A 27,373-nucleotide genomic window follows, 5' to 3' on the forward strand; every position below is an offset into this window, starting at 1 on the left:
TCTAGAAAGGAATGCAACTTAGCTGACACTTTGATTTCAGCCTTACTGAGAACCCAGACATGCTGTGCCCAGACTTCTGACCTACAGATTTGTGGGCTAATAAATGAATGTTGTTTTATGCCACTAAATTTGTGATAAATTATTACATAGCAATAGAAAACAAATATACGCTCTACTGCCCATACCCAGGTAGACTGCTCCCACCCTCTGCCCTTGGTACCCACCAGTAAGAAGCCTTAGGGGAATGTAAGGTGGTTTTCCCTCTCCAGCCCTCCCCCATCTGTGGTTAGTATGCAGACTATAACCTGTTTCAAACGGCTGGACTGAAGCCAAGAAGGCTCTGAAGGCTCTGCCTGGCTCTTCCTCCCTCATCTCATGTCCTGAGGTGCCCGCTAAAAGTCTTTGGTCTCTTTAGTGCAGTCGTGAGAATCACTGTTGTAGTGATACCCTACACTTTCCTACCTTTGGATGCTGTTTCCATTTTTTAATTGTACTTTTTTATCGTAAATTAAAAAACGAAGAGCATCTTTGTTCATAAAACTTTGAATTTTGGCTGGTTTTCTTAGGATGAGAAATGCTGAGTCAAGGTGGATGAACATTTTTAAGGCTCCTGACATACACCGCCAAAGTTTTCTAGAGACTCTACCCATCTACCATCCCATTAGTCAAGTATGATGCCTAAGGTTATTCTATCTAAGCTGAGGCAGTGGAGATTTGGGGTCAAAGAATTAGGAGATATTTCGGGGGAAGACCCTCTTCTCATTTTACCTCTGAACTCTCTCCCCCTTAGGGACCCATCTTCACTCCCAAGCTTCCAGTCGCCTAATGGGAACCTCTACCTGGAAATTCCAAAGGCACCCAAACTTGATATGTCCAAAACCAAATCACTTCTGTCACCTTTCCACCTCTTTTCCACTGAAATGCTCCAGATCCAGAAAACTGACCTATCGCTGTGGCTGGGACCACGGTGGTAACCATGACGATAACCATGGCAACCAGATTCCCTAACGAAGTCACACGGAGTGCAGACATGAAGCAGGAGACACAGAGGGACGACAAGCCCGTCCTCTCCCGCGTTGGGCACAAAATGGGACATTTAAGGGCATATACACAACAGCGCCTGCGCACCAAGGCACGGAACGAAAGGGTGACGAACATACGTCACGGAGCTTCGCGAAGCCCGGAAATCAAGGCATCGGCGGCTGGTGCAGAATCGCGGTTTCGGTTCTGGGAGTCCGGGTTTTTGTGCGCCCAGGCCCTGCTTTCGCGCCTGGCTGGGGATAACTGCGCAGCCGCCGTAGGGCGGGCCAACCGCCAGGCGCGGGCGCGCGAGCGGCCGCGCAGGCGTTTGTGCGCACGCGCCCTCGGACGCGCGTGCGCGCGTATAGTCCGGGAACTGGGAACAGGAAGCAGAGGGGAAGGGGTGGGGTTGAACCCGGGTCTCGCGCATGCGGGCGGCATACAAAGCATTTGGCGGGTTTTTCCGGGCTGCTCTGTTCTGATCCCGGCCTTGAGATGTTCAGTGGTGGCTTTTAGGAAGCTGGACGTTCTCCCCAGGAGAACGACTTCTCAAGATTTCTGCTCTCTTCCTTCAGGCGTTTGGGGGCTTCAAGAAAAAGAAAACGTGTTTCTCCGTGACTGACGGCTGGGGCCTTCCGACGGCCTGAGGTCTTGGGCCATTTGGTCACTCTCCGTCTCGGTCCCTCGGAGGGTGAAAGGATCAGAGGGACCTCGTCCTGCTCATCGATCTCCACGCCTGTGGGTTTCTTGGCGTCAGGTCGGAGCTGGGTGGGCCCGGTCCCGGCCCTCCTCCTGGGTCATCATGGCCGTGTCCGCCCAGCTCTTGGTGGAGGAGTTGGAGATCTTCGGCCTAGAATGCGAGGAGGCTCTGGTTGAGAAGTGTGAGTCCCTTGCCCCCTCCCTGGACCCCAGCCCAGGTTCACGCTCCCGCTCGGTTCCGAAGTTCACCTCCCCTAGATGGGGCTTCTCCGTGTTTGTGAGATGAGTTAAACTGAGTATTGAGATTTGGGATGTGAGGACTGTGAAACGCTCATAGGGTACTGCGTGGATTCCCAAATCAAAAATAAGAATATGAAGAGCGATTTTAAATCGGCGCAGTCTCACCGAGTTCGGAAAATGCTTAAAGCTCAATAACAAAGCAAGAGATGTTGGGGTTTTGAAAAGTAGCTTTTTATTCCTGGCTCCTCCCTTTCCAGCCTACACCTAAACTTCTGCTGAACCATCACTTCTCATCAAAACTGTTGGTGGTCTGTGCAAATCTGAGTCCCTTGAGGTGGGTTCCTAAAATTGAATTTTAGCTTTGGAAGGAACTTTAAGGAGCTTGTCAGCTGTTTACAGGTGGAGAAACAAATAAGGAGAGTTAATTGCCTGAGCTGGTCTGTGAACCAGGTCTCCTGTGCCCGAGTCCGGTGCTGCATTGTATTGGTCCATCGTATCGGTCAGGGTCTGGGGCAGTGTAAGGAGTTGTTGGAAGCAAAGTCTTTGGAGGTGTGGACAGTCTCAGTTTTAGAATCAGGGTGATTGTGCACCTGCCTTAATCATTCATCAGCATATTGAACTTCTTTTTTAATATATAAAACCAGGATGCAAACATGGTAATTTATGAGAGACCAGAATACTCCAAGTTTTTATCTCCAGGGCGTTCTCTTCCTAACAGGAGACTTGAATGAGAAAGCCAGTCATAGTCAGAAATTTATTTGGTGAGCCTGAAATCAAAACAAGAGAACTTATAAAGGCTTTCATCTCATTTAGGACTACATTGGCAGTGCTGTTGGAGTTCTAGACTTGGAATTCATAATTGCTAACCTCGCTGGGACTTTAATATTGCCTGACAGTCATACCATATTTCCCTGGTCTGTTCACCCTGAGTCTCCTATGATTATTCGTCACCTGCCGCGCCTTTAACAGCCTTCTGTCCCACTCTCACTCTCAGCCAATGAACTTACTTCCTGTTTTGCTGAGAAGCATTAGAAGGAATCGGAAAACTTCTTTAAGCTACCCCCATTACTTCTTCCCACGGACCCATGTCTGTGCCATATTCCTTGCCTCCTCCCATTACAGTAAGTGAATTCTCCATGTTCCTAGCAAAAGCCACATGCTCCACTTGAGTCCTAAGTCCCATTCCTTCTCCTCCTCAAGGACATCACTCTAATAATTCTCCCCTTATTTTCCGTTTTTCTCTCTATAAGGTTTTTTTTCCTAATAGCCTAAGAATGTGACTCTTAGACCCCCTCCGTTTAAATACTCCATTGTCCCGCCTTCCCACTCCAGTTATCTTCTCCCAATTACAGCAAACCTCCTCCTCAGGATTACCTATTCTTCAAATTTTTCCTCTTTAAGCCCATTTCAGTCAGCTTTTTCCTCCCCACCACTTCACTGAAATTGCTCCTCTCAAGGTCACCGACGACCTTCACTTGGCGAAAGCCACGGATGCATTTTCAGTCTTCGTTTGGATGAATAGCAGCATTTGATGCCATTTATCATGTCCCCTCCGTTAAAACACGTTTTTTCTCATAACTGCTTGGATGCTCCTCCCAGGTGTTCTCTACCATGCGTGTCACCTCCTCTCAGCCTTTGCGGATTCACCCGCATCCTGAGCCCCGAGATACACTCGGCTCCTTGGTGATCTCACCTGGTCTCCTGGGTTTACATTCATGTGTTTGCTGGTGACTCCCAAATTATATCTCAGCCCAGACCTTTTGCCTGATCTGCGGGCTGGTCTGCCTCCTAGATGTCTCCAGCTGGATGTCTGATTGGCATCTAAACTCCACGTGTCTAAAGCTAAGCTCCTGCTTCCTCTCCTCATAGTTCCTCCTGCTGCCTCGCCAGCTCAGTTAACTGCCCCCTTCCAGGTGCTCAGGCTAAACCCACAGCATCATCCTTGACGCCTTTCTCTCTTCACACCCCATATCCAGTCAGCAAATCCCACTGGCTTTACCTTCAAAGTGTTTCCCACCTAGAGTCCAACCACTTCTCCCCCTCGTCCACTGCCACCACCTTGATCCAAGCCACCATCATCTCTCACCTGGACTTTGCCGTGGTCCTCTTAACTGGTCCCCCTGATTCTGCCCTTGTCCCCTTCAGTCTGCTCAACACAGCAGCCAGGGTGACCCTGTTGAGTGGAAGTCAGATCGTGTTACTGCTCTGTTCACACCCTCTGGTGATTTCTTGGCTTGCTCAATAATTAACAGTGGCCAACGGTCTGCACCCCCTTCACCCTTTCAACTCATCTGTCGCCTCCTTCCTCAGTGCATCCCAGCCCCAGAGGCCTTACCGATCTTGCTTCTCCCTCAGGATCTTTGCCTGAAAGTTCTTCCCCTCAACACTGTCTGACTCGCTCCTTTACTTCCTTCAAGTCCTTACTCAAATGTCACCTCCTCGGGCTTCCCTGGTGGCGCAGTGGTTGAGAGTCTGCCTGCCGATGCAGGGGACACGTGCCGCGGAGCTGCTGGACCCGTGAGCCATGGCCGCTGAGCCTGCGCGTCCGGAGCCTGTGCTCCGCTATGGGAGAGGCCCCAACAGTGAGAGGCCCGCGTACCGCAAAAAAAAAATGTCACCTCCTCAATGAAGCCTTCCCTAATCACTGGGTTTAAAATTGCCGGCCCAGGGCTTCCCTGGTGGCGCAGGGAAAAAAAATTTTTTTTAATTGCCAGCCCCTCCCCCCACTCCCCCATCCCTGTCCAAGCTTTATTTTCCTACAAAGCACATTTAATTGTCTAACGTACGTCTTTTACTTATTTGTTTTATTTTTTCTTTTTTTAAATTTATTTATTTATTTTTGGCTGCATTGGGTCTTTGTTGCTGAATGCGGGCTTTCTCTAGTTGTGGTGCACGGGCTTCTCACTGCGGTGGCTTCTCTTGTTGAGGAGCAGGGGCTCTAGGCACGCGGGCTTCAGTAGTTGTGGCGCGCGGGTTCTAGAGTGCAGGCTCAGTAGTTGTGGCACACGGGCTCAGTAGTTGTGGCACACGGGCTTAGTTGCTCCATGGCATGTGGGATCTTCCCAGACCAGGGCTCGAACTCATGTCCCCTGCATTGGCAGGCAGATTCCCAACAACTGAGCCACCAGGGAAGCCCTACTTATTTGTTTTCTGTCTCCTCTCCATAGTGAGCTGCGTAAGGACAAGGGTGCGTCTCTTTTTATTCACTGCTGTGTCCTTGGGCCTCGAACAGTGCCTGTCCCTAGTAGGTGCTGAATAAATTTTGATTGAATTTAAGTAGAGGATTATTTTCACTTTTCAAGATGAAAGCTGCAAGCAATGAACTAAGTTCTTACATGTCCAATTTCCCCCTGCAGTGATAGAGCTGTGTGTTCTGTATGGACAGAATGAGGAGGGAATGGCTGGCGAGCTTATAGCCTTCTGCACCAGCACACGTAAAGACTGCCTCACCTCAGAGACCCTAAACTCTTTTGAGCACGAGGTAAGAACAAACTAAACAAAAAGGAAAAGAGAAGAAAAAAGAACAAACTGTAGGCAAACTGATAACGTAACTCTCCGTGTCTACTCAGTTGGGAGACAGTGCGCTGTACTGAGAAGAGTGTGGGCTTTGGAGTCGGGCCTGGACTTCAGTCCCAGTGTGAGCTTGGACCAACTAACCTAATGGCTCCGAGCCTCAGTTTCCTCTCCTCTCAGTGGTTCTCTTGATCTGTACTTTTTATGGTTATTGAATGAAATGAGAATGGACGTAAATCACCTAAAACTGTGTCTTCAACAAATAATTGGTGTTAATATTAGAACTGTTATGTGTTGTAGGGAAACAGTCACAGGTGAAGTCTTTAATTTTTTGGTCTATCATGCATCTTCTGCATTCTTCCTTTGAGGAATTTTATATCTTTGATTATGTTTCAAATGCCCATTATTACCTCATGGCTGTGGGGAACGCCTCCTCTATTACTTGACTATGGAATAATATATTCATTATCTTTTCTTCCTCAGTTTCTGAGCAAAAGATTGTCCAAAGCCAGGCTCGGTGCCTCCAAGGACAGTGGGCATGCGGGAGCCAGAGACATCGTTTCCATACAAGAGCTGTATCCTTTTCTGCTCAAGGCCTTTGCATCAAACCACACATTGTATTTCATCATTGATCTATCATTATTGTTACCATTGCATTATTGTTATCTGTTGCATGTATAATTTTAGAAACAGGCAACAAATGTAACTAATACTCAGATTTCTTATTTGAGCAACCCTTGCCTTCGATTTTGGGTGGAAGTCTATTGTTTCTCTTAACCAGTGTTCTTAGAATTGAAGTGGAGGAGGAAGAGGAGACCCTCTTGAATGCCTACACCACACCCTCTAAGGTGCGTGTGCCATGTTTGGAAATCGCATTCTACACGTAGCATTTTTTTCTTTAGTCTAAAAATATCAGCACAGCGTTTGAAGTTCTAAGGGGGAAAATTCACCACTCATACAGTTTCCCGCTCTACTTCCACTTACGCATCTTCCTTTCTGATCACATGCATAGATGTTTTTGCATGATGGCAGTCCTTGTGGACACATGGTTGTCCTGCTTTCTTCAGTTATCATATCATAAAATTTTTATAAATGCAACTTCTCCATAATTACTCTTTTTTAATGGTTGCCTAGTTTTGTATCAAGTGGACTGTAACTGAATGATCCAACTCGGGTGTTGGACCCCAGTGTGAGAGGTGGAGTAGGGCAGTGGAAAAGCATTGCCCTCCATGCCTGAGTCAGAGACCTCGGTGACCTTGAGTGAGTTGCTTTTATCTCTCTGAGCTGCCTTTTCCTTTCCTTTAAAATCAGGATCCATTCATTCACTTATTGAGCAGCTACTATATGCCAGGCACTGGGTGAACTGGTGAATGAAACAGGTTTGGGTGTGCTCTGCCCTCAAGAAGCTGGCAGCCAGTGCCGATAATATCTCCTATCTCAGAGGGCTTGAAAATTAAATGAATGTGTAAAGCGCCAAGCCCAAAGCAATGTATTCAGTAATATCAATAGTAGTTACTCTTTATAGAAAATACATTTGTGGAAATCTTTAACCAGAGAGTAAGCCTTAATCTTTCAAAGTAAATTACATTGTAAGAAAGAAGGTGTATAGTTTAGGTGTGCCTGTACAGAGCAAGAAAGCGAAAATGTTCACAGTGTTCTGCAGGACTGACTCAGGGTAATTCAGCTCTCAGTAGACTGATGCATAAGTCAGATTCCAATTTACTTAATTTACTGTTGACGTATACACCCTTCTGATGGCTGAAATACCATATCGAGGACACCCCATTCCTGCTACAAAAGTACCTAAGAGGCTCAATCACGGATTAAAATTTGTGACCATGGAATCAGAGCTGAGAGAGTTAGATTGAAATGAGCAAAGAATTTGAAATATGTGTCTGAAGCTCGGAGGAGAGGCAGAATGGGGCTGGGCTAGAAACAGGAAAAATGCTTAGAACAGTGCCCATCACACAGAGACTGTCAGGCATCAGTGGCAGCATGATGACAGAGTCAGAGCCAAGCCTTGGCCTTTCCCACCCAAACAGTGCCAGTGTCAGATCTTAGGGGCAGGGGCGCCCCTGTTACAGAGGTGAATATGTCAGTGGTCTTAGCTTGTCACCATTAAATATTTGGCTTGTGCAATTGACAGCTACACTTTTGCTCCCATGCTCACCATAATCTTGGCTCTCCACATGTCCTTCCTGCCAGGGAGAGATGCGTTCGCCTGAGGATTTGAAGTTCCCATGATGTCGGCATTATGATTCTAATAAGTGAATAAGCTGGCATCCTTGGCTACAATTTGGGTTCCTGTGTGGTGTGAGGATATGCTCACCCCAGGATATGAGACTGGTCCCTCGGTATTTCTCATTACAGGTGAATGAACTGGCACGTAGTATTAGCAGTGAGTCTCCTGAGCTTGGTTAGAGTGAGCGCACCCCCAAGGAGCGTAGCTGGAGCTGGTTTGCTGACACAATCAGGTTTCACCGCAAGGTCTGAGGATGAGAGCCGTGAGGCTCTGCTCTCTCCCAGAGTCCCATCCTCTGTCCATGTCCTGGGAGACCTAGAGTTCTGTAGCCCACTGTATATTAGAAGGGTCTTTGGGGGAAATAGTTTGAGAAAATATATCAAAACCATAAAATCTTTACCATCCTATGGCCCAATAATCGTCCCTAGTAAGAGTCTCCCCTAAAAAAATAATCCAGGGCTTCCCTGGTGGTGCAGTGGTTGGGAGTCCACGTGCCGATGCAGGGGACACGGGTTCGTGCCCCGGCCCGGGAAGATCCCACATGCTGCGGAGCGGCTAGGCTCGTGAACCATGGCTGTTGAGCCTGCGCGTCCAGAGCCTGTGCTCCGCAACAGGAGAGGCCACAACAGTGAGAGGCCCACGTACCAAAAAAAAAAAAAAAAATCCAAATTCTAGGAAAAGCTATGTGTGTGAAAATGGGCATTTCAGCATTATTTATAGTCACCAGAAATTACAAATGCACCCAGAAATAGAGGGGTAGTTAAGTAAATTATTGTATATCAGTTCAATCAACACAGCTACTAAAAAGGATGAAGATTGTGACAATGTGGGAAAATGCTCATAATTAATATAGAGCAAAAAATTCAGTGTATATATTACTTAAGTGAAGGTTCATATTCAAAATAAGATTACAACTATTAGGATTTTTTTAATTGGAAAAATATTGAAATACTAGGAAGGAATATTTTTATTTTTTATTTATTTATTTTTTTGCGGCACACCTCTCACTGTTGCGGCCTCTCCCGTTGCAGAGCACAGGCACCAGACGTGCAGGCCCAGCGGCCATGGCTCACGGGCCCAGCCGCTCCGCGGCATGTGGGATTCTCCCGGACCGGGGCACGAACCCATGTCCCCTGCATCGGCAGGCGGACTCCCAACCACTGCGCCACCTGGGAAGCCCTAGGAAGGAATATTTTTAAATGGCTCTTGTATAAGGCTGGTAGCATAAGGGTCTTTTTAAAATCTAGTTTCCATTCCAGCTCCTTAATGGTGGTTTTGAATCCTTTCTCTCCCATCTGTTCGTCGTCACCCCTGTAGGCAGCTTTGGTGGCATAACTTAAACCTGCAGCCAGGAGGAGCCCAAGGATAGGGGAATGTCTGCAGGCTAGCTGGCCGCCTGGTTGCTGTCCAGGCAAGGATTTTGTCATTCCTCAGCCACAGTTGGTCGTCCCAGACTCTAGGGAGCAATGGATCTCGGGATTTGGGGGTTTCACCCTCTGCTCTGGGCATCTCTGGATTCTTGATGAGCAAAACCCAGAAAACAGAAGTGACCATCAGTGAGGCATTTGCTAAATCCTCTCCAAGTATGAGCTCACTCATGTTATCTGCCTGGAGTCACTCCCTTCTTTAATTTTGAAAATACGTGGTAGACTTTGCCAAAATAAATAGTAACATGGTCCCATCCCTTGTCAGGAAAATGTGTCCACGCAGGTCAGAACCGTATGCATAGCAAAACTCACAGCTGTTGTAAAGCAAAGAGAGGTGGGGAAGGAAAGTGAACGCGTGAGTGATTTGAGAGGACAGATCGCCTGCTTGGCAATCCTTTTTGGGGAATGTTGGCGTTTGTTTCATAATTGCCTCCCAAATGGAGACATGATACTGATGAATACTGGGTTACAGTTGACGAGGATTTCTCTCTGAGATTATACTTGGAAACTGGGGCCTTAAGAAGAAAACCAACCCTATCCTATCTGTGCCCTTCATTCGGGCACCATTCTCCCTTTCTTCCTAAGGAACTGTACACTTAATTAGCAGCCTGGATCTAGAGTGACTGGGCCCGTTTCCTCTTTTGTTTCTAGGGTTCTCAGAAGCGAGCTATCACCACTCCGGAAACCCCCCTCACAAAAAGGAGTGTGTCTACTCGAAGCCCCCATCAGCTCCTGTCACCATCAAGTTTCTCTCCAAGGTATGGCTCATAATTAATTCAGCTGCCCAACAGCAGGCCTGCCCTTCCCTTTCTCTGGTTATCTAGTGGCGGCTGACACTACAGCATGACTTAATGAATATGAGTGGACTGTTACCTCTGCAGTGAGCTGGCTGGAAAGCCTATGGCTCTCTGCCCTCCCTGCTCTCTTGTCCTGTGTGGAAAATTACTGTTTCTTACGGTAATTAAGGGAACTCACTTTCCACCCGCTTTTCTGGGGCTCATTTCCTAGATCAGGAACTGATATCTTCTACTGAAAACAACCTGTCTATTCAGAAGTTGGGAGGCCTTTGAGTCTTGCCAGTAGAGGCAAATAGGTTTCCACCTGCTTCTGTTAGTTCGTGTGTTGTTGGGTTTTTTTTTTATCTGAAGTATTTATTTTTAAAAAAGAAAAGCACGTATCTTTGTTCATAATGTTGCGTAACCTGTTCTTTGTCCCTCACTCGGGTTACAACTAGTTTCTGAGAGTTTTCTTGTCACTGTGAATCTACACCAACTTAACTGGTATTTTATCCCTGCTGCCACCTCTGCACATAAATCCACAAAGATCACATGTGACTTTTGGAAATCCATAAATGACATGTCTTATGTGAGAGAATTCCATAGATGAGAGCTCTCCTGAGGAGAAGAAAAGTTTCTAGGCGCTGCCACGTCAGGATGAGGCAAAGGAACAGTAATGTTAACCAGTTAGGGAAACACTTGGCTGCTAGGAGTCACTTCTTCTAGACGGAGCAGAGCTTAAGACTTTCTAGCCCTGTCACATTAGAAAGGAGATGATAGGGAATTCCCTGGCGGTCCAGGGGTTAGGACTCGGTGCTTTCACTGCCGTGGTCCTGGGTTCAATCCCTGGTCGGGGAACTAAGATCCCGCAAGCCACGCGTCATGGCCAAAAAATATTAAAAAAAGAAAAAAAAGAAAGGAGATGATAGCCGTCATTCAAGCTGAACGGTGGTTGGATTCTGAGGGACGATTTGACTTCAGTGTGGTCCACTCCTGCTTTCGGGAGTTCTCAAACTGGCTTCCACAGTGAGCTTTCCAGACTTGGAAGGGCATCTTTGGATGCACAGAGATGGTTGGTGTGGTGTACAGAGATGGTTCTCATAGGTGCTGGCACCATGACAGCAGTTCTATCCTCTCAACAAGCAAGGCTTTGCAACTTGTAGATCTGTTTACAGCTGACCCCCTGTGAGCGACTCCCTGCATTAAAGGGCCGGCTGTAACGCCCACCCCATGGAGCTTCACAGGGAGGAGCTCGGAGCAGTCGGCAGCGTGCTGCCTAGTCATTTTTTAACGCACGCCAATGAAGCTGACGTTAGAAACTGGCTTTGTAATTTATGAAAGTAACTTCTAAATTATTCAGGTAGAGGCAGCATTGGAGATAGAGGTAATTAATCAAGCTCGCTTTCTGTGGCCTCCCTGGAAAGGAGGCACTGGTGGCACCCATTGCAACGGTGCCCCCATAGAACTTGTTCCTGCAGAGTGTCGGAACATTAAATGAAGCCTGTTTTAATTGGACCTCTCTCTACGCTGTGTTCATGACCAAAGGGTTAGAAGACCTCGCTGTCCTCTAAGCAGATCAGCAATACCCGTGTGTCCTTGGAGGTGGAATTTATCAGTCAGTGAGTGGAAATACGAGAACTTGTCCGTTGAGACTCGGAGAATGGGAGTGTTTGTTCACCAGCTGACAGAACTCATTATGCGTCCACCTGCAGAGACACTGGGGAAAGCTGATTCATTTCATTTAACTTCATTTCATTGCTGTTTCTACCTTGAACTATGTCGTGAGGTCTTAGGTGTTTGCACAGCAACTTTTGGCTTATCCACAGTTCCAGGCTCTGATGATGCTCTAACAAATGCTGAAAATTCCTAAGAAGAAAATAGTACTCGGAACTTGCTTTTTAATCAATTCAGAGTTTGGGTTTTGTTTTACTTTGTTTAGTTTTAAGCCAGGAGAAGACCTATTAAAATGTGTCCTTGCATCTAAACTCCTCTGAACACGTTTGGTATTCCTCAACCCCCTCATTCCTGAAATTCCTTAAAGGTCCAGAATGTCCAACCCCATTAAGCTGATTAGATTTATAAAATGTGAGGCCAGCCTGACGTTCCTCCAAATCTCCATTTTCAAAAGGTAACCTCATCCTATTCCTCTCTCCTCTTAGGTATGAACACACTAACACTAATGTCTTTTGCTTCCAATTAGTGCTACTCCCTCTCAGAAATACAGCTCGAGAAGTAACCGAGGAGAAGTGGTTACCTCCTTTGGCTCAGCACAGGTGATGTCTTGGTCCGGGAGAGAAGGAGCCAGTAACATCAGCGTGAAGGTCTTGGGGTATCCAGAGCCACTAACCGGGAGCTACAAATCCATGTTTCAGAAGCTCCCAGACATTCGAGAAGGTAATTGTTTTTCTCTTTGAAATTCTGGAGGATATAAAACCACCCGGAAGGGTCTTGAGTCAGTAACAAAGCTTCAGCTAGGCTGGTAGAACAAGTTTCAAGGTTGCCTTTGATAGATGTCCTCCGGGTGCCCCTATTAGTAAAAGGATATGAGATGATAACTCTCAATAATTCTCCCAAATCACATCACTTTGCTAAAGAGAAAGCACATAACCGTTTCCCAGTAACAACCACTTGAACTGTGTACAGAAAGCCAATGAAAGTGTTAAAGGAAGCAAAGACATTTATGGCTTCTTCCTTGTGAAGAATGGAAGGCTTTCCAGGTTGGGCTTGGCTTCCCCTAAACCTCCCTGACGACCTGAGTGAGAGGAAGGCTAGGGTGGGAGCCGGACTGACTCTGGGAGTGTGCTGCGTGACCCGCTGTGGCCAGGTGGCAGGCCGGGTTCAGCGGCCCAATATCGGGAATTGGCTCGGCCTTCAGAAAGTTACAAACTGGCTGGTGTCCTAGGCACCCTTCCTGCTTCTGTAAAGTGACTGACTTTAATGTTTTACAAGGTGCTATGTTTTCTCTTCTCGGCAAGTGAAATGTCTTAAACACACTTTCTGCCCTCTGGGATTTCAGTTCTGACCTGTAAGATAGAAGAACTTGGCAGTGAGCTCAAGGAGCATTACAAGATTGAGGCTTTTACTCCTGTTCTAGTCACAGCACAAGTAAGAGTTGTTCTAATAATCTTTCCTGAATGATGTTGCTCTTTTAAATCGATGAAAAAGCAGCCTCCTGCTTCCTTTTCACTAACCGTCTACCTTCTAGTTAGAACATCTATCTGGGATGGATTTGGTAAAATGGGTTATAAGTGCTCTCTGGTTTTGTGACCAGAGAAAGTCATTTCCTTTGCACTTGGATTAGAGTCTTGCATGTAAACCGAGATTGAGGGATTCAAGCATTCAAGTATCAGGATATGAAGACAGCAGCAAGGTGAGGATCTCCAGAAACGGTGACTCACGGTCTCTCCCCTTCTCTGTCATTAGGGACCAAGTGTTGCCAATCGTGTCTTTATGTCATAGTTTAATCTGGCACGTGCACCAGTGCTTTCTCTCTAGAACGTACTTTAAGGGGAGATGTGTTCTCAAAGATTCTTTATGGTACCTCTGTCATGTGTTTGCATTCAGAGAAGAATGGCCAGTTGGGGAAGATAGGCAAAACCATGTCATATAAGGAAGTTTTGGGGGAATTTGGGAGGAAGTAGTGGAGGGGAGGCTGGGATGTACGATCTCGTGGGGAAAGATTAGACTTCCTCAGTTTGCCCCCGGGAGTGGGAACAGGATAGAGGAAGCCAGAGAGAGAGAAATGTCAGCTCAGTTTAACGAAGAACTTCCTGTTAAGAGGCACTCTGGTGTGTGGTTCAGGATATGGCCCTGGAGCCGAACTTCTGGGCTTCAAACCCAGGCTTCTTCCACTGTTTGACCTTGACTAAATTATCTAACCTTTCTGTTACTGGTTTTTTCATCTATAATATGGATGCAGTAATAGCATCCACCTCCGGTTGTTGTGAGGATTAAATGAGTTAATACACATAAGCCTTTAGAACGGTGCCTGGTGTTTAGTGAGCTCAGTAAATGAGAGCTTTTGTTAACGGTTATCCAGGGATGCGGTGCATGGGCTGCTGGGGGTGGCAAGGGGGCAAGTTCCCCTTAACTAGAGATGCTCTGGCTCAGGCAGCCACTTAGAGGGGCTCAAGCATTAGGTGGTGGGCAGACTAGATGCCTTTTAAGGGTCCTTCCACCCCAAGGAGCCAGTGATGATGTTTGTGGTCACCTCAGGCTCAAAATGATGCCCCGACAAAAAAAAATGTGTGCTGTTGTTTTGAAAGGTCTGTTTCGCTCTTCATTACATTGACCAGATTTTGAACTCCTGTCCCAAAGACTGTCATTCTTATGTGTACCTTCGGCAGGAGCCCGTCACCCTGCTGGGCCAGATTGGCTGTGACAGCAACGGGAAGCTGAACCACAAGTCGGTGATTCTTGAGGGAGATCGGGAGCATTCCTCAGGCGCTCAGATTCCAGTGGATCTATCTGAGCTCAAAGAGTATTCTCTGTTTCCTGGACAGGTGAGATCAGGGGCGTCTCCCACTGGGCACGGGCATGCTTGTTTGCTCCGTAGTGTGCGTAGAGGGCTGTGGCTCCAAGAGTGAGCGTTTCGTCACTGGCCAGCTGCCCCTCACTTTTGACGTCTGATGCCGTGAGGTGTAGCTGGAGCTCAGGCCCAAGAGGGGACGCCAGTGTAGGGATTTCAACCTTCCCCCATATGCTCGGACCTTGGCTCTGGGATCTGCTGCCAGGTTCAAACCCCAGTTCCACCCCACAAGGCGGGTGATTACAGAGGTGTTACTAACCTCTCAAAACCAGAGTGTCCTTGCCTGTGAAATGGGGATGATAATTCCTACCTCACAGGAGAGGTAAAATGAGGTCACCCGTGTAAAGTACAATTATTATTATGCCAACGTAACCCCCTTGATTAAATACCCCCAAGTTTACAATCACAGAATGAGAGTAGCTGGACAATACTTCTTTTTTTTCTGGCTACGTTGGGTCTTCGTTGCTGCGTGTGGGCTTTCTCTAGTTGCGGCGAGCAGGGGCTACTCTTCCTTGTGGTGCGCGGGCTTCTCATTGCGGTGGCTTCTCTTGCTGCGGAGCATGGGCTCTAGGCGCACGGTCTTCAGTAGTTGCGGCACGCGGTCTCAGTAGTTGCGGTGCGCGGGCTCAGTAGTTTTGGCTTGCGGGCTCTAGAGCACAGGCTCAGTGGTTGTGGTGCACGGGCTTAGTTGCTCCGCGGCATGTGGGGTCCTCCCGGACCAGGGCTCGAACCCGTGTCCCCTGCATTGGCAGGCGGATTCTTAACCACTGCGCCACCAGGGAAGTCCTGGACAATACTTTTAACTCTTATCAGAGTATAACTTATTCCAGACCTCCTGTTCATCTCCCCTGTGATGCAAGCCTGTCTGCTGCCTGTCTTTCAGGTTGTGGTTATGGAAGGAATCAACACCACTGGTAGAAAACTTGTTGCCACGAGACTCTACGAGGTACCGGTGTCCCCCCACTCCCCCCCGGTTTGCTGCAGGCATAGTGTATGCGGTTCTGTCTGTCCTAGAGCCCGTCCTTTGTAAGGGCCCAGTTATTTGCTTCTCAATTCTCTGTCTGTAGAGTGGGACTTACCTCTAGGTCAGGGCCTCGCAAACTGTTCCCCTAAAGGGCCAGACAGTAAATATTTCAGGCTCTTGCAGGCCGTATGGTCTCTGTCACAATGTCAGCTCTGCCATCGTAGCACAAAGGCAGCCATAGGCAACCCGTAAACCAACGAGTGTGCTGTGTGCTAGTAAAAGTTTACTTACAAAAACAGGTGGTAGCCAGATTTGCCCCATAGCCCGTAGCTTAGCAGTCCCTGCTCTAGCAACAATCCTCCACAGATTTCCAGAGGATGCGAGGAGAAGTAGCAGGACCCTACTCTCCCATCCTCGCCTAGCAGGGCCCTGATCCTACAGGCACCTGGTTTTGCTCCTGCTTTTTGCTGGGTGTTTTATGAGTTTAGCCATGACCTTGTGCTACCCAGGTTTCTTTGCCACTCAGTAAAGAAAAATGGCAGGACCATCAACTCTGTGGGCTTTTAGTTCCAAGGGGCAAGACACCCGCAAACACACCACCATTCAGTGCTCAACGCATTCCTGACCAAAGACAGTGCCGGGGGCAAAACCTCACCGTAGCTTCTCTCCTGTTTGAAGGGCGTGCCACTTCCGTTCCATCAGCCCACTGAAGAGGATGGAGGTAAACTTTGCTTCAAACATTATTTTGCTAACAGTGCGGGTGGAGGGTGGTGAACAAGGGTACAGGAGTGCAGTTCCTCAGGCCCCAGGGAAGCTACACAAGCTGTTTGAGAGCACCATGCCGGAGCTCCAAGGGCGACTGTGAATTGGTGGGTTCACTGGCCCTTTGTGGAAGGCCAGGAGTCTGAGCCTACATGGCTTTGTCAGTGTTATCGCCTGTGCTCTGACTCCACAAGGCCTGTCGTTTAAAGACTAATGTTTAACAGGTATTTGAAGGTAGCTTTGAAAAGGGAAAAGAGCAGCTATTTATTTAAATTTAAAAAAATTTTTTAAAGAGCAGCCATTTTTAAAAGAATTCCTGTAAATGCCATGTGATATCCTGGGCTAGATCCTGGAAGAGAAAGGGGACATTAATGGGAAAACTAGTGACATTTAAATAAAGTCAGGAGTTAGCAGTAATATACCAGCATTAATTCCTTAGTTTCAACAAATGTACCATAGTTATATAAGATGCTAGCATTAACATTAGCGGATGCTGGGTGAAAGGTGTACATATGGGAACTCTGGACTATGTTTGGAACTTTTCTACAATTCTAAAGTTATTCCAAAATAAAAAATGTATTTAAAAATTAGACAAATTTCTCAGAAAGCCTAGAGTTATTTGGTCACTAACCTAGATGGGAAAAGACGAACATTTTAATAAACTTTGCTTCAGAACAATTCCAAGCATTTTTGTAAGCAAAGCAGAAGACTGCTGAAGATCAGCGGGGAGATGGCTGACACCAGCACATTGTCAACACCCCCTCCACGTTAATATCGTGTGAGGTCATTCTTAGTGGCAGCCTGGAATCAGGAACGAAATCTAGGAGTTTATGACATTGCACATTCTCTCAGAAAATAAGTGTTTATGGAAGCAAGAGTGCTGGTACTGGATCGACTTTAGGTAACGAAGAAAACAGACAGGGCTGAAATGCCCAGAGCCTGAGCTGTGCCAGGGAAGCCTTTGGAAGCAGTTGAGTAGGTTGTTGACAGACAGTTTGTGAGAAGGGTCTGGGCTCACAGCTCCCTAGGTGTGGACACACAGAATAGGACGTGAGCCTGGCCCTCCTGGCACTCACCGTTTACCTGGGATTGACGTCTCCTGTAGGCTCCTCAGAACCATTAGCTTTGTCCCCCGCAGCAGCACGGCACTGCTGGGTGTGGCGAGTGTTACGCTTCCCCCTGAATTCTCTGTCTCAGTTGAGTTGTTGCCACTCTGGTAGGTGAATAATGGTCCTCATTCCTGGGATATATTCCTGAACGTATTACTTTATATGGCAAAAGGGACTTTGCAGGTGTGACTGAGTTAAGGCTCGAGATGGGGATTGTCTAGGTGAGCTCAGTGTAATCACAGGGGTCCTGATAAGGGAGGGCAGGAGGGTGAGAGTCACAAAGATTAGAAATGTTAGGCCGCTGGCTTCGAAGGTGGGGGAGGGGCCATGAGCCACGGACTGCAGGCGGCCTCTGGAAGCTGGAAAGGGCAAGAAAACAGATTCCCCTCAGAGCCTCCAGAAGGAATGCAGCCCTGCCCACCCCTTGATTTTAGGACTTCTGACCTCTAGGACTGTAAGATGATAAATGTGTATTGTTTTAAGCCACGAAGCTTGTGGTAATTTGTTACAGCAGCCATAGGAAACTAATGAAACTGCCTGTTAAGAGGTCAAGGGGGCTTCCCCGGTGGCTCAGTGGTTAAGAATCCACCTGCCGATGAAAGGGACACGGGTTTGAGCCCTGGTCCGGGAAGATCCCACATGCCGTGGAGCAACTAAGCCCATGCGCCACAACTACTGAGCCTGCACTCTGGAGCCCGTGCGCCACAACTACTGAAGCCTGTGCACCTAGAGCCTGTGCTCTGCAACAAGAGAAGCCACCGCAATGAGAAGCCCACGCACCGCAACGAAGAGTAGCCCCCACTCGCCGCAACTAGAGAAGACCCGCACGCGTGGCCAACAAAGACCCAAAGTAGTCAAAAATAAAATTAATTAATTAAAAAAAGAAAAAAAAAAGGGGGTCAGGGATCTTTGGGTTTTGTTGTTGTAAGCTACAGAACCAGGTTCAGACTAACTTAAAAAAAAGAGAATTTGTTAGGGGAAATCCAGATAGCTCACAGACTGGACAGGTGGCTGGAACAGGCTTACAACCCGGATTAGGGCTTAGTAACTCTAGGTGTCCAGGTAGCAGGGAGTCCCCCGCTGTCTCTTCCAGGCACCTCTGCTGGGGTGGGTCAGTGCCAATCTTTTTCTGTCCTTGGGTAGCTCACCTTGAGATTCCAGAATCCAGAGGAGAGTGTGAATGGCTTAAGCTGGGTCCCATACCTGCTCCTTGGCTAGGGGAGGACGGTGCATCTAATTTACAGCCCCCCCTGGTGGAGGGGGGCGCTTATGGAGGACGAGGCTGATTCTCCACAAGGAAAGCAGACGCTGTGAGGAAAAGGGTGCCCCAAAACAATGGCCCTGCACCCCATCACACAAGAGTCTCCCGTCCCAAGCCTTGCACCCCAGCCTGTCATTGTGGACTCCTCGAGGTACCAGATTCTCCAGCTGCACTCACCAGCAGATGGTCCCTCACACCAAGCACTCAAATCTCAGGGCCGTCCGGGCCCCTGCCTTGCCCTGGCTTCCGGCACACCCTACTTACAAGTGTAAGTGAAGTCACAAAAAGGCAAATACCACAGGATTCCCCTCAGACGAGGTTCCTAGAGTCGTCAGAATCACAGAGACAGCCAGTGGGAGGGTGGGGGCCGGGGGAGCAGGAGTTGGTGTTGAACGGGAACAGTTTTGGTTTTACGAGATAGAGTTGTGGAGAGCGGTGGTGGTGGTAACTACACACCATTATGAATTTACTTAATACCACTGAAATGCTTACTTAAGATCAGAGGGAATCCCCTGGAAGTCCAGTGGTTAGGATCCGCTCTTTCACTGTCAAGGGCATGGGTTCGATCCCTGGCTGGGGAACTAAGATCCCGCAAGCCTCTCAGCGCAGCCAAAAAAAAAGGTTAAGATGGTAAGTTTTGTGTGATATGGATTTTGCCACACCCCCAACCCACCCCCACCCCAAAGTAAATGTTGGGAGGAAAACCATGTAAGCAAATGGCACTTTGATCAAGTCTCTCCAGACGCCCACTTCCCTACCATGACTCGTGCACTGCTGGTAAATATCGAGTTCTAGTCGTTTGCATACTTACCTGTCTCTGCCAGCAATGGAGGGTTCTTTGAGGGCAGGATGAGGTCTTGCTCCTCCTGGATTCCTGGAGTTGCACACGTAAGGAGACTCTCAGTGAATTGAGTCCCGTGGCATCTTTCCCTAACTGTCCTTTCTCCCACCATCCCAGCATCCTCTCATCCGCATCTTAACGATCTTTTCTTTCTTAGATTCTGAGCAAATCATGGTCCTGGTGGCCTGTGGGCCATACACCACATCTGACAGCATCACATTTGACCCCCTGCTCGACCTGATCACCATCATCAACCGTGACCAGCCCGACGTCTGCATCCTGGTAGGAGGCCCTCCTGGGACAGCTTCACCCGGGGAGGCACCAATGGGAAAACTGGGGGGTCGGTCTTAGAAAGAGGTCTGATGAGGTTCTAAATTTTTAGGGCGAGTGTGGGACTCTCCTCCTTTTTAAAAATATTTTTTAGTGCTCAGCCTACATCTTTGGCGAGGTGAGGTGTGTGTGGAATTAATCCAAAAGCCCAAGCTGTTTTGCCACCCTGCATTGACTTTACAGTATTCCCACCTCTGCCTCATTACTCCAGTTTGTGAACTCACCTCTTCTGAAAACTCACAATACAACTGCATGGAGGTAGATTTCCCTTGCTGGGTTGAGAAAGGAAAAAGCCTGGTATTGTAGGAGGCAAAACAGCTAGCATCCAGGCGTCAGGTCCTTCTGCCTGTGATACTAGCTGGGCGCCCCTGCCCCAGCTGCTGCCTGGCCCAGGCTGTACAGGTGGCCTTGGAGGGACGATGGACCCTGGACAGACAACTGCTAGGAGAGGCTATGTGAGGGCACTCACACACACGTGTGGTTCTGATTTGTTCTTTCGGTACCTTTGTTTCTCCCCCGCGGGCTTATCTGCAGTTTGGACCTTTCCTGGATGCCAAGCATGAACAGGTAGAGGTAAGTGACTGGGGTTGGGAGGGGGAGATACCGGATACTCACATTCAGTCAAGCCCCCACTGTTACTTTCGTCTCTTTGAGTTTACCCTGCATCTGTAACAACCTAAATGAATCCGTGTGGCTGATCAGGAAAGCATTATCACAGGGCATTTTTAATAAAGGTACTGAATTTAAGGGCTTCATTTCACCAGAATACAGAGCTGTTTGGAAGCTGGGGGAGGGGGATCCAGATATCCGAGTCCCGGTCCTCCTGGTGTGCGACCGACCCTTGGTGCTGAGGCAGGTGCCCGCGGGTCCCGGAGGTGCGCCTGTGAAAGTACCTTCCTGACTGCTACCCTCAGCTCCATGACCCACATCATCTTGCCATCCTTTGAACTTAAAACACAAATGACCCTTCTGAGGACATTTCTTCCCTTTGTCTCAGGAGGTTTTACCTGCCACAGAAAAGATTTCAAAACGCTTTTCCTCCTAGTTGTCCCCTCGGCTCACTTTCAGGAGGACTGATTCTCCGCCGCCTCCTTCCTGCCCCCAGCTAGACTCAGCTCCTGGAGCACAGAGGCCACTGTGACTCCTTCAGCTCCTCGCTCAGGGGCTGGCCCCCAGGGTCATCTGACAAGCGCTCAACGAGTGAATAAATGCCAAACGTCTCCCCTGTAAACCTGTCTCCTCTTTTCTTGCAGAGCTGTCTACTGACAAGCCCATTTGAAGAAGTTTTCAAGCAATGTCTGCGAACGATTATCGAAGGGACACGAAGGTCAGAGTTCAAAATACTGGGCAGAACCTTACGCTTCCTAAGTTTCTCCAGGGCTTCTCATTAAGAAACTGAAACTGTTCAAAAGTCGTGGTAGTTCCCACCCTTATATCCTTTTGAACTACAAAGATCAGATAGAACCCTTGAACTTCAAGTGCACAGATGCTGAGTGAGGAGGCGTCTTTGTAAAACACAAAGATAAACACACTTGAAAAGGCTACACAGACTTTCGCTCTTCCCTTGCTCTTTCTTTCCTTCCTTCCTCCTCTCACTCCCTTTTGTATAAACTCATATTCCACGGGAATCTTCCCAGGGTGGTGTTTGATGACTTACACCACAAAATCCCTTGTGTGAGTGAGAGTTTGGGGTGAGCCCAAGTCCTTCCCCGAGTCAGTGCTTCCCTCATTTCACGGGCGCCGCCGGCTTGTATGAACCATCGTAGAAACTCACGAGGGTGGGGATCTTGAATGCTTGCCCCAGACCCTAGGGACGGGACTGGGAAAGGTCATAGCGGTGATGAGAGATGGGCAGTTCTAAATTGAGAGAAAAGCCTCTATTCCAGGAAGAGTCTAAGCTAGAAGTAGAAAGTTTTTCAGGAAGCTGACACCTCCGCTTCCTGTCCCTTCCCTCCAGCGCCAGGGTTTGAGAGAAATTGCCCTTGGTGGTGGATCTCCTCCTCTGGGGATCTGCCTTCCTGTAGCTGAGCTCATCAAAAACAAACATTCCCAAGGCTAAGCTTTTAAAAGTAAGTCTGTAACAAAGGTGGTTTTTAAAACAAGATGTATAATCATCTGCCCCTTGGCCGTGAGACCTGATCTCAGGCTTGATTAGCTGTAACTCTACCTTCTTGTACCAGCAGCATGGGCCTACGAGTACCAGCAGCATGGGCCAGTGTCGTAGGCCTCTCGGACTGGGGAAGAACACCCCCAACTGCCCCAGAGTCAGGGGGCATGAATCGTGCAGGTGACAGCCTGCAGCTGGATCTGCCCCTCCCTCCCTCCAAGTGAGATAACATAGGTGCCTTCCCTCTGCCTCCCAGGTTTGTTGTGACCCTGAATGAGTTTGTCAGACCTGGAGGCCCCTCCACTCCTCAGGAGATAAATCCCAAAACGGGAGCAGGGCTGGTGTCCCTGTTTTATCAGCCCTCAGGTCCCCTCTGGGATAGGCAGGGACTGCGGGGCGGTGCCGTTGCGCAGGCTGGGTGCTTTTCGATTTGAGATGGGGTTCTGTTTTGGGTTCCTCACCCCGTATGGTATTGACAGCAGTGCTACAAACAAAGAACAAACCAGGCATTGTTGCCCTGGGGGTGAGCTCCCGGCACCACCAGGCACTTTGATCTGAGGCCAGTGTGTGCCTCGGGGGAGAGGGGCTGCCCCACCCTTCCCAAAACAGTATCAAAATGGCCCTCCTTTGGGGGGAATTTATTTTTATTCTGAGAGGTCAGAAACGCAGAGCATTAAGCTGATTTATCAGTGAAAACCAGAGCCAGTGAGGAAGCACCTCCCCTCGCAAGAGCCCAGCAAGAGCCCAGCAGAGCCGGGGGAGCTTGAGGGAGGGAGCGGCTGCAAGGCCCCTCCCCACCGTGATGTATGAAGTTGTGCAATGCTCAGCATAGTTGGAATTTTCTCTCGGATCCCTCCCGCTACAGCCAGCCTATAACCCTGAGCCAGAGGCCCGTCTCCTCCTTAACTGTTGCTCTGCCAGAGCCTGCACAGAAGCAGAGCAAGCCCATCTCTTAACGGCGGCCAGCCGTGCCTCCGCCCTTCGTGTCCATTACGGACTGAGCCCCGGGGATCTGAAGCACGGACTGTCCCCTTCGGGTCACCCCCCGGCCTGTCTGCCAGACTTCAGCACCCAAATCCATAGACTTGGCTACTTACAGGGACTTAACTTTCAATGTCAAAGGGACTATAACTAATTTGCAAAGTGCCTTTGGTCTCCAGATTCTGCATTTCTGCTGCAGAAGCCTCAGTTCACGCTTTGAGCGGGCCTGACAAACAAGTGACAGGTGTGACAACCATCACCAGAGAGGCAGCCACGTCCCTATACCTGCACAGGTGCCTGTGCCTGCCTCTGGGAAGCCACTGCGTCTTAAGCAAGAGAGGGCGCTAGAAGTGAGAGCTATTGGGGGCTGTTAAACTCGCCCCAAAGTAACACTTTCTGTCTTTACAATAGACCCCACCCCGCCAAGGACAGGTTTTTTTCCCCCTTTCTTCTTCTGCGTGGCTGGAGAGGTTAAAGAGTAGGCCTCTAGAGTTATGGGGTTTTTCTTCACTTACATCTTGTAACCCTAGAGATTCTCCTGCCTCCATCAAAGGAAATGTCTGTCATCTCTGCTTTTACTGTTGCTGTTAGATATTTCTTTCATCTTTGTAAGACAGGCTGCTGAGAAAGAAAAACCAAGGGCGTTGATTCCCTGTGCGGGAGGGGTGGGCGGGGTGGGCTCTTGGCGAACCAGAACCTGCCGTGCCTTCCCCGCCCAGATCTGCTCAGCCTGCCGGGTCCCTCCCGAGGGAAGAGGCCCCCAGCCAGGGAGGCTACGTGACGCCTAAAAGCCACGTCTGTTCACGCAGCGTGAAGAGTCAGAACTTTGGCTTCAGGTCTGGCTCTGAGGATTTTCAGTCAAATCCTTGTCTTTCCTGCTTTCCTAGATCTCCGTTTCTTCTCCCCTTTTTCTACGAAACAGTAGTCCTCTTCCTCTCGAGTAGAACATCGTACGGAGCCAGGAGAAAGCATGTCCTGGGAGAGAGCCATGAGCCCCATCCAGGTGGTTGTGTGTAAATTAGGACAGATCGTCTCTCATTCCTGGTGTCCCATGGGGAACGGCACCCCGCCTTCATAGGAGAGCTCCGTTCGGAACTTCTTCCCTGGAAGTAGGCTCTTGTGTCCAGCTCTGACCCTTTACGTCTGTCGCCCAGCTATGCCAACTCAGCTGCACTCATTTTCCTTACTGTTCTGATGCTTTTTTTGGCAAAGTAGCTCCGGCTCACACCTCATTTTCGTCCCGTCATTGAGAGACGTGCACCACGAGCCCGTGTACCCACAGCCGCCCTTCAGCTGCTCCGACCTGCCTCGGGAGGACAAAAAGGTACCAGCGTCCCGTCCTTGACCAGGCAGCCAGAGTCCAACGTGCCGAAGGCGACCCAACTCGTCCCAGAAGCAGAGGGCGGGGGCGCCTTTGAGGCACACGTGGTACCTGCGTCTTAAGCTTCTCTTTGTAACAGGCAGACGTGTGATTTACTGTCCGTTGGGTTGGTCCCCCTTTCACTGGTCCCCCCAGCCCTTGCAGACCCCCCATTTTCATGGGGAAGAAGTTTCTAGCTTTGGTGTGCAAACGTCTGTCCCACCCTTCTCATTTTAGCGAGTGCAGTTTGTGTCCGAGCCCTGCACGCTCTCCATAAATGGAATGATCTTTGGCTTGACATCCACCGATCTGCTGCTCCACATGGGGGCTGAGGAGATCAGTAGGTGAGAAGGGTTTTTCGGTCCCACAGGCAGTTCCTCTGGATCCTGGTCCTGTCCTTGGCCAAGGGCTTGCTTGGCAGGGTTGAGAGGGCAGCCCCTAGAGCAGCACTTTCTGCCAAAGCCTTTGGCCACTGAGTTTCTCTGCACCCAAGGGGAGCGGTGGGATGCATGTGTTTCTGTTATCACTTGTTTCTGTGGTGTTTGAGACCCTGAAGGACCACATCCATTCTGTCTTTGCACTTAATTTCTAGTCATAGAAGTTCATCTGCTTTTCTTTGTTTGCCACATTTGTGACCTAAACAAGATGTCCCTGCTTGTAGAGGGTGACTGTGAATTCACCCCGCAGGGTGTTCCCCCTTCCAGAGCAGTGTGTAGCGCTGCACAGGATCAGACACAGCCAGACGTGTGGAGCCAAGGCTCAGCAGTCCACTTCCCGCATCGCCGTGATGGGAAGGAGTGTGGAGCAGTTTGCGTCCTAGGCGAGAATGAGTGTGTGTCTGTTGGCTCCGGTCGGAGGAGCAAGGGTCACCCCGGCTCCAGCTGGCCTCGCGCCGGGACAGACTCCACGTTCTCTGGCACGATGCGGAGCTGGTGATAGCCTGCCTGGGCCCTGATCGCAAGGGGTTCCTGCTCTTTCCCTCCTCAACCCCGTGTCCTGCTCAACAGACCGAGCATTTGCGGGCAGGTCTTTAAACTTCCCCAGAGGCACCTTCTTGTCACACGCCTTGGCCGCATCGCTTCTCTCTAGTTTAATAAATCCTCCCCGAGGAGAAACAGGCACTGATAAACAAGGTTCCACTTTCCGTTTCTTGCTTTTCTTCCTCTCCTAGTTCTTCCGGAACCTCAGACAGGTTCAGCCGAATACTCAAGCACATCCTGACGCAGCGGAGGTGAGCCTGCCCGACGGAGCAGCTGACCGTGAAGGGAGTGCTTAGGGGTCAGGGAGCTCTGACAGATTTGACCTCGAGACCTTTCCCAGGCCACTACCAGGGAACTCCACCCTGGGATGACAGGCCTACGTCCTGTCCCCTAAACACAGAGGAAAGGGAGAGACGGTCTGTGGAACCGTGGAAACCAGTGACATAGAGGAAATCCATCTGGGGAGGGGGGTCCCTGAATCAGCTGCCGCTGACTGTCTCTCTCTGTCTCTGCAGCTACTACCCGCTCTACCCTCCCCAGGAGGACATGGCCATTGACTATGAGAATTTCTATGCCTATGCACAGCTGCCCGTCACCCCCGATGTCTTCATAGCCCCTTCAGAGCTGAGATACTTTGTGAAGGTAGGTTTGAACTCCACCATTTCCCAGAAACGCCAGAACCAGTCTCAGAAAACAAATGTTAGTAAAACGCGTAAGTGAGCAGCGCCCCCTCGCTGCCCTCCCCGCCCCAGGGCACGGTACTCAGTCAGCCCAGCCTGGGGGCGCCGGAGGCAGGTAGGAAGACCCTCAAACCATGGTTCGCACCTGAGGCCACCTCAGGTGCCCTGGGCTTGCCTGCCCCCTCCTGAATTCTGAGATGACCTCCAAGCAGCTGTCAGTCATTCTCATCTCTGCCGCCTGAGGCCCTGCCCGGGGATCGGGTCCCTCACAGGGAATCCACCTGATCAAGCCCCTCTTGCCAAACCAGAGCCAGTTCAACCTCGAGAGGTAAACTTTTTTCATGTCGGGAAACAAATAGATCAAGTTTGTCTCCAAGTTTGGGAGCTGATTGTCACCCTGCCGAGTCATCTTCTTTATTTTGTTTCAGAGACTCAAAAGGTTCTGAGTTTTCTAATAATAAATTAACATATTTTACTTAAGATGCGTTTTGTTGGCCTGCATTTCCATTTTATAAAGTCCTCTTTAGGGTCTAATCGTTAGATGAGTCCAGCTTTTTCACATCAGTCCCGATGATTTTGGCCTTTCCAAACCCACAGTCTTTCTTTCCTTCCCCCAGGACATCCTTGGCTGCGTCTGTGTGAATCCTGGGCGCCTCACCAAAGGGCAGGTGGGGGGCACCTTCGGCCGACTCTACCTTAGGAGGCGGGCCGCGGGCGCCGAGGGCAGGCGGAGCCCATGTACTGCTGCCCAGGTGGTCAGGATCTGAGTCTCGGTCCTCTGTCATCCCCCCGTCGCGCGGGCCTCCCAGACACTGAGAGCCCGGGAGTAGACCTCTGCCAAGATCCCACCCGTGGAAGGAGAGGGGGCAGCCAGCTGGGGAGGACAGGGCTGCGGGCAGGGGGCCCAGCGGGAAGACCTTGGGCAGCTGGATCCCTACTCCACGTCGAGCTTCTCTGGAGGAAAGCTGTTTCTTCGTGGACACTAGGAGCCCAGCGAGAACTGGCCGTGGACGCGGTACGCTCAGGAAGGTCAAGGCTTTGCGATTTCCTACTGAGTCAGACATAGAAACAACTTTTGGAGATATGAAAGTAAATTCTGTGACTTCTGAGTTTAATCTTTTTTCCGCTCCGTCTTTTTCCTGGTAGTGAACAAAGAATGTTGCCCTCCTGGAGCTCTGTGCAGCGTCTGTCACACTGGGTTCCGCCCAGCCCCAGCCCCAGCCCCGATCCTCCTAAAGCTGCTCCCAAGGCCCCCGCAGCCTCTGTGCTGAGGAGGCGCTGGGCTCGGGCCATGGAGCGAGCAGCTGGCTGCGGGCCGGTCCCGCCCAGCATGGTCCTCGCCGGCCTGCTGTGGTCCCAGCCTGACCCCTCCATCGGGAGGGGCGGCCTCCCAGAGCTGCGCCAGAGCTGGATTCCCCGGCGCTGGCTCAGCCGAGTCACCAGCAGCCTGGGGCTCACCTCTATCCCAGAACACTTGGAAGGCCAGGCCTTCCAGGGTCCCCAACACGTCCCCACACCTGTGTGTCCTGGCATCTGGGGAGAGGATGTCGCTG

The 27,373-nt window shown here is 49.7% G+C and overlaps 1 protein-coding gene across 1 annotated transcript; it reads left to right on the top strand.

Annotated features, from left to right (window-relative positions):
* The first annotated feature begins 1,449 nt into the window (after window positions 1–1,449).
* On the top strand, window positions 1,450–26,719 carry POLA2 (DNA polymerase alpha 2, accessory subunit). The gene is made up of 18 exons (XM_065881839.1): window positions 1,450–1,901; window positions 5,316–5,440; window positions 5,956–6,047; window positions 6,263–6,320; window positions 9,793–9,899; window positions 12,118–12,311; window positions 12,934–13,022; window positions 14,264–14,419; window positions 15,329–15,391; window positions 16,088–16,130; window positions 19,540–19,664; window positions 20,247–20,285; window positions 20,966–21,039; window positions 24,016–24,124; window positions 24,398–24,504; window positions 25,332–25,391; window positions 25,656–25,782; window positions 26,438–26,719. Exons 1-18 carry the CDS (start codon window positions 1,823–1,825, stop codon window positions 26,585–26,587), a joined length of 1,797 nt encoding a protein of 598 aa, XP_065737911.1. The 5' UTR covers window positions 1,450–1,822; the 3' UTR covers window positions 26,588–26,719.
* The last annotated feature ends 654 nt before the right edge of the window (window positions 26,720–27,373 follow it).

The sequence above is a fragment of the Phocoena phocoena genome, chromosome 8 (assembly GCF_963924675.1).
Source record: "Phocoena phocoena chromosome 8, mPhoPho1.1, whole genome shotgun sequence".
NCBI classification, from domain to species: domain Eukaryota; kingdom Metazoa; phylum Chordata; class Mammalia; order Artiodactyla; family Phocoenidae; genus Phocoena; species Phocoena phocoena.

Excerpts from the sequence above, each read along its gene's own strand:
- POLA2 (XM_065881839.1), top strand. The coding sequence starts at position 1,823 with ATGGCCGTGTCCGCCCAGCTCTTGGTGGAGGAGTTGGAGATCTTCGGC. Across the intron at positions 1,902-5,315 it reads GGAGGCTCTGGTTGAGAAGT|TGATAGAGCTGTGTGTTCTG; the intron begins GTGAGTCCCTTG and ends TTCCCCCTGCAG. Across the intron at positions 14,420-15,328 it reads ATTCTCTGTTTCCTGGACAG|GTTGTGGTTATGGAAGGAAT; the intron begins GTGAGATCAGGG and ends CCTGTCTTTCAG.